Source organism: Myodes glareolus, chromosome 1, assembly GCF_982192425.1.
Source record: "Myodes glareolus chromosome 1, mMyoGla1.1, whole genome shotgun sequence".
NCBI classification, from domain to species: domain Eukaryota; kingdom Metazoa; phylum Chordata; class Mammalia; order Rodentia; family Cricetidae; genus Myodes; species Myodes glareolus.
This window is the reverse complement of record NC_142026.1, coordinates 78587822-78592077: the sequence shown is the minus strand read 5'-3', so window position 1 is coordinate 78592077 and position 4256 is coordinate 78587822. Positions and strand designations below refer to the sequence as shown.

The following is a 4256-nucleotide window of genomic DNA, read 5'->3' as shown; positions in this document are numbered from 1 at the left end:
GTGGTAGTTTCTTACAATAGGGTTATGATATGTTTTTAGGGGACAGTAGATACAAAGTGGAATTGAATTAAAACACTTGTAATACATAGGTGTAGATAAACAATACAAGAAAAGTAAGACATGAATAAAATATAATGAAGCTTTTGAAAATGTTTGCAAATTTGACTTCCTCAAATCCAATGTAAATCTCTACCTGTAGCCCATTGTGTCTATCATTTTCTTTTGGGTCATCTTCACCCTTTCAGACACTCTGGGTTGTCATGTATCAGTCTCCATGGTTATTATTTTTATCCTAATTTTTTTATTATTTTATCCTGTGCCACTGGACTCCATATCCTTGACTGATATGGTCTGAATAATATTTTTCCCAAAAGAAAAGCATCTTGAATTTTGAGGTGACAGTATTTTAGAATATAATTGAAACATTAGAAAGTTGAATCTAACTAGAAGATAAGTCTGTGAGTCATTACAGGTTAGGTTCTTGGTTCCCAACTCTTGTCAGATCTTTGGAACTCTTGCAGTGACATTTAAATAGAGTTTTGCTTCTTTGCAATGTCTTATTTTTCATGATCTCAAGTATATGCTTTGCATTATCACCCTGTAACTATTAAGTAATCATCAGATTGTCATTGCTCATTTCACTGACATTTCTGAAAATATGGCTGCTGATGTAAGTAAGATCCAAGGATTTGTCCTCTCTGCATAATATTAGCTCTGACCTGCCTACCCCTAATAAGGACAACAAAGAAGCAGTATTGTCTACTGAGTGAGGGTGGCATCATTGGTAATGGAGGAATACAGAAAAGAGCTTTCTTGACTTATCAAAAAAGAATGAGAGATATAGTGTTGCAAACCTAGATAAGGGGATGGCAAGCCTGTACTTAGGTTGTAAATCTGAATCCATAATTCTTGTATAAATATACTTAGTCTTTTTCAACTATGGGTTTTTCCTGAAAAAAAATGCAGGTGTTATTCCTACTTTCAGACCCGGGTGAATATAGATATTAGAAAGAGCAGAGCAGAAGGGCCTTGTACCTTTGGAATAACTGCAGTTAAGTTGATTAAGAGTTTGTGAATGTCACTGAGTTGGACAGTGTGGTGTGCTTGAGCAGTTTTGAGTTAAGCAAGGTTTCCTGTAGTGAATGTTCATGTCTTAATAAGCAACTTAGTTTGCAGTATTTTGTGTCTTTGGAATGAAACTTGCTTTGGATGTCTATTATCTTAGGGTTTTATTGTTCTGTAGAGACACCATGACCAAGAAAACTCATTTAAGGAAAGACATTTAATTGGGGTGGCTCACTTACAGTTTCAAAGATTAATGCCATTATAATCATGGGGGAAGTATGTCATCCTACAGGCAAACAATAACTGAGAGCCCCACATCTTACAGACAACATGAAGTCAACTCACTAATTGGTCAGTATTCTAAACAGAGAAAACTTCAAAACCTGTCCACACACTTTCTCCATCAACTCCATACTCACTAGAACAAAGCCACACCTGCTAATAGGGCACCTTCCTATGAGATTAGTGGGGCTAATTACATATAAACTATGACATTTATGAAATATGCAGAGCAGCCAAGATAGAATATATCGTTCCACTTGATGACAAAGTAGCAATACTTTCGTCAAAACATATTAAGCAAGTTCTCCTCAAGGCAGCCTGTCACAAGGAAAGACTGCAAAAATGTCAATTAAAATATCAAAAGGCCTATGTTCCATGGTTCAGCTATTGATGGGTGCATATTACACAAACTAAGGATACCCTGAAGCCTCAAAAAACTTATCAAAGAAGGATGAGTTTCTTCACCACAAAACATTCTGTATTATTTACAAACATTTGATTCTGTGTAGAAATCTGCAATTTATATGGTTATAATCACTTCAGGGTTTTTGTAACCTTTTTCCATAGAAATCAGGGACTGGACAGGTTAAAGCCCTGGCTCTAAGAATGAAGGGGCCAAACATGGGAAAAAACAGAGTTAAGATTGTTGTGATGTTCACCAACAATGTATTTCTACCATACGCCAGAACAACACAAAAATATAAGATTGCAGAGAAGGTATAAAAAGTCAGAAATGTGGACACTAGGGCCAAGATACTGTGAGTGGCTCTCAACTCAATAGATCTTCTGTGGGTAACATGAGTACTGTGGATGTATTGGACTCGCTGCTTGTGCCTGTACAGATTGACAATCATGGAGCTACTTGACCAGGTGATGAGGACAGAAATTAGAAGTTCGGGAAACACAAAGAAAGCTATATATAAGGAGACTGTGATTTTGTCATGACCTACAACAGAATAGTGTTCAAAATTTGTCTCTGTTGTTATGTTTTTCTTATTAAATTTTACAGATATGTACACAGGAAAAATGACATTTACCATGATATAAAAGATCCAACACACAGAAATGAAGAGGCCAGTGTTACTTGGAGACTTGACTTTAAGTTTTTTCCAGCACGATTTCTCATGGCTGATGATGATGGCCTGGAAGACACTCAAGAGGCAAGTGGTGGCAATGGACATGCTCCTGAAAACTCTAAGAATATATAGAAAGAATTGATAGCTCCAATCATTGAAAAATTGTTTCAAATCAAATAGTGCCAGAGTGCCAGGCAATCCTTGAAAAAGCAGAATCAAGGAATTAACCATAAATATGTGCATGAGAATCAAATCCATAGGCTTTAACTTCCTTTTGTTTTGGTGAAACACTAGATAGTCAAAAAGAAGAGAAAAATTTCCCAGTATTCCCACTGTAGTCTGTAATAAGAATATTATTCCTACTGGCAAGTTCCTGGAGTCCATTTTTCAGTGAGCTCCTATTACTTCAAAATATTCTGACAGTCTTTGTTTAGAGTAAAGTAATAAAATTTTCATACAAAAGGCAGTGAGGTACACTAAGACAAAGAGGTCACATTAGCTCAATAATAGAAATGCAATATGGACGACAAAGCAAGGCCCTTCCAAACTCCACCTCAAAGTTACCTTTTCATAAACAAGGAAGTTTACTGTAACTGCTGACTTCTTCAGATTCAAATACTTAGATAGAGGTTTCTCATTTAATTTTTTAAAGAAAGCAACATTTTATATATATTGCAAAGTTATCTTGTGAGAAGTAATGCCTAGTGAGTTACAAATGGGAATGAAGCTGAATTCAACATGTCTACCCAGATTGGAGAAAAAACCTTCTGTTGTCATTCTCTCCTTTGAAGAAATCCATTGTGAATTTATTTCTTGTGTCACTTTAAACATAAAAATAGAAATGTTAGAATCAGTAAATTTTCCAATTATATATTGATAAAAATACAAGTAACTGTCATGTTCAAATTTTAAGGTCAATATAGTTGTATTAAGATTGAAATCTCTTCATATTTTAAAAACACACTTGTATCTAAATCATTATGGCTAATATGAGGAGAGTTCAGGGAGAGGATGGGTTCTCTGAGAGGGTTTGTAGCAAGATGCATAATTGAGTGAAAATATGTAATCCATTCCAACAGAAATTTCAGAAACCCTATTTTCAACGAAAATGAATAAAAGGCAGAATTCAACTGATCTTTGAGAATACAATTTCTGGTGTCATCAGTGAATATTAATGTAAAAGAAAATTTGTTTCAAATGGCAGATTTTGGTAAGAATAGATACAGTCTAGAATTTCAGGTACTTCCTGTGGTGTTCACATTGCTTCAAAGAATTTTGAATGTCTGTGTGTAGGTACAACATATACAACTTCGCTTTAATGAGGAATATTCAAAGACACTGCTCAGAATTTACATTTTAGTAATAGTTTGAAAGCAAAGACATGAATACATATATGAATTGAGCAATACAGTTGTTAACTCATGTTGACGCCAACGGTGTCCTTTTCAGTGATGTACATGAAACCAGCAATGTGTTCAGAGAACTCAGATACACTAAATACACCTGAGAAATATTTGAATTCTTGGCTAAGTTTCAATTCATAGAAATCACCTAATATGGAAGCACTGTTGTCTCTTCCTAAAAGACTGTAGAAGTCTGAATCGATGTTCAATCAATTCCACTCCTTCAAATAACCCGGTAGTACTATATTACTTATCTGATGAATTGGAATTGAAAGTTAGTTGGCAAAATCTAATTTGTTGAAACATTGTGTTTTTCTGTATTTCAGACTAAATTGGAGTGTTTTGAGACCTTTTTTCCTCAGTATTAGGATTCCTGATATTGCCACAATTAATCAATGTTCTGTTTTTTGTTTTTTGGTTTTCTTTTTTG

At 34.7% G+C, this 4256-nt stretch overlaps 1 protein-coding gene across 1 annotated transcript; it reads right to left on the bottom strand.

Annotated features, from left to right (window-relative positions):
• Positions 1-1886: 1886 nt before the first annotated feature.
• LOC125396699 (vomeronasal type-1 receptor 4-like) lies at positions 1887-2807 on the bottom strand. The gene has a single exon (XM_048428707.1). The coding sequence runs from the start codon at positions 2805-2807 to the stop codon at positions 1887-1889; it is 921 nt and encodes a 306-aa protein (XP_048284664.1).
• Between the last annotated feature and the right edge of the window lie 1449 nt (positions 2808-4256).

Coding starts and splice junctions, on each gene's coding strand:
- LOC125396699 (XM_048428707.1), bottom strand. CDS start 2,807: ATGGACTCCAGGAACTTGCCAGTAGGAATAATATTCTTATTACAGACT.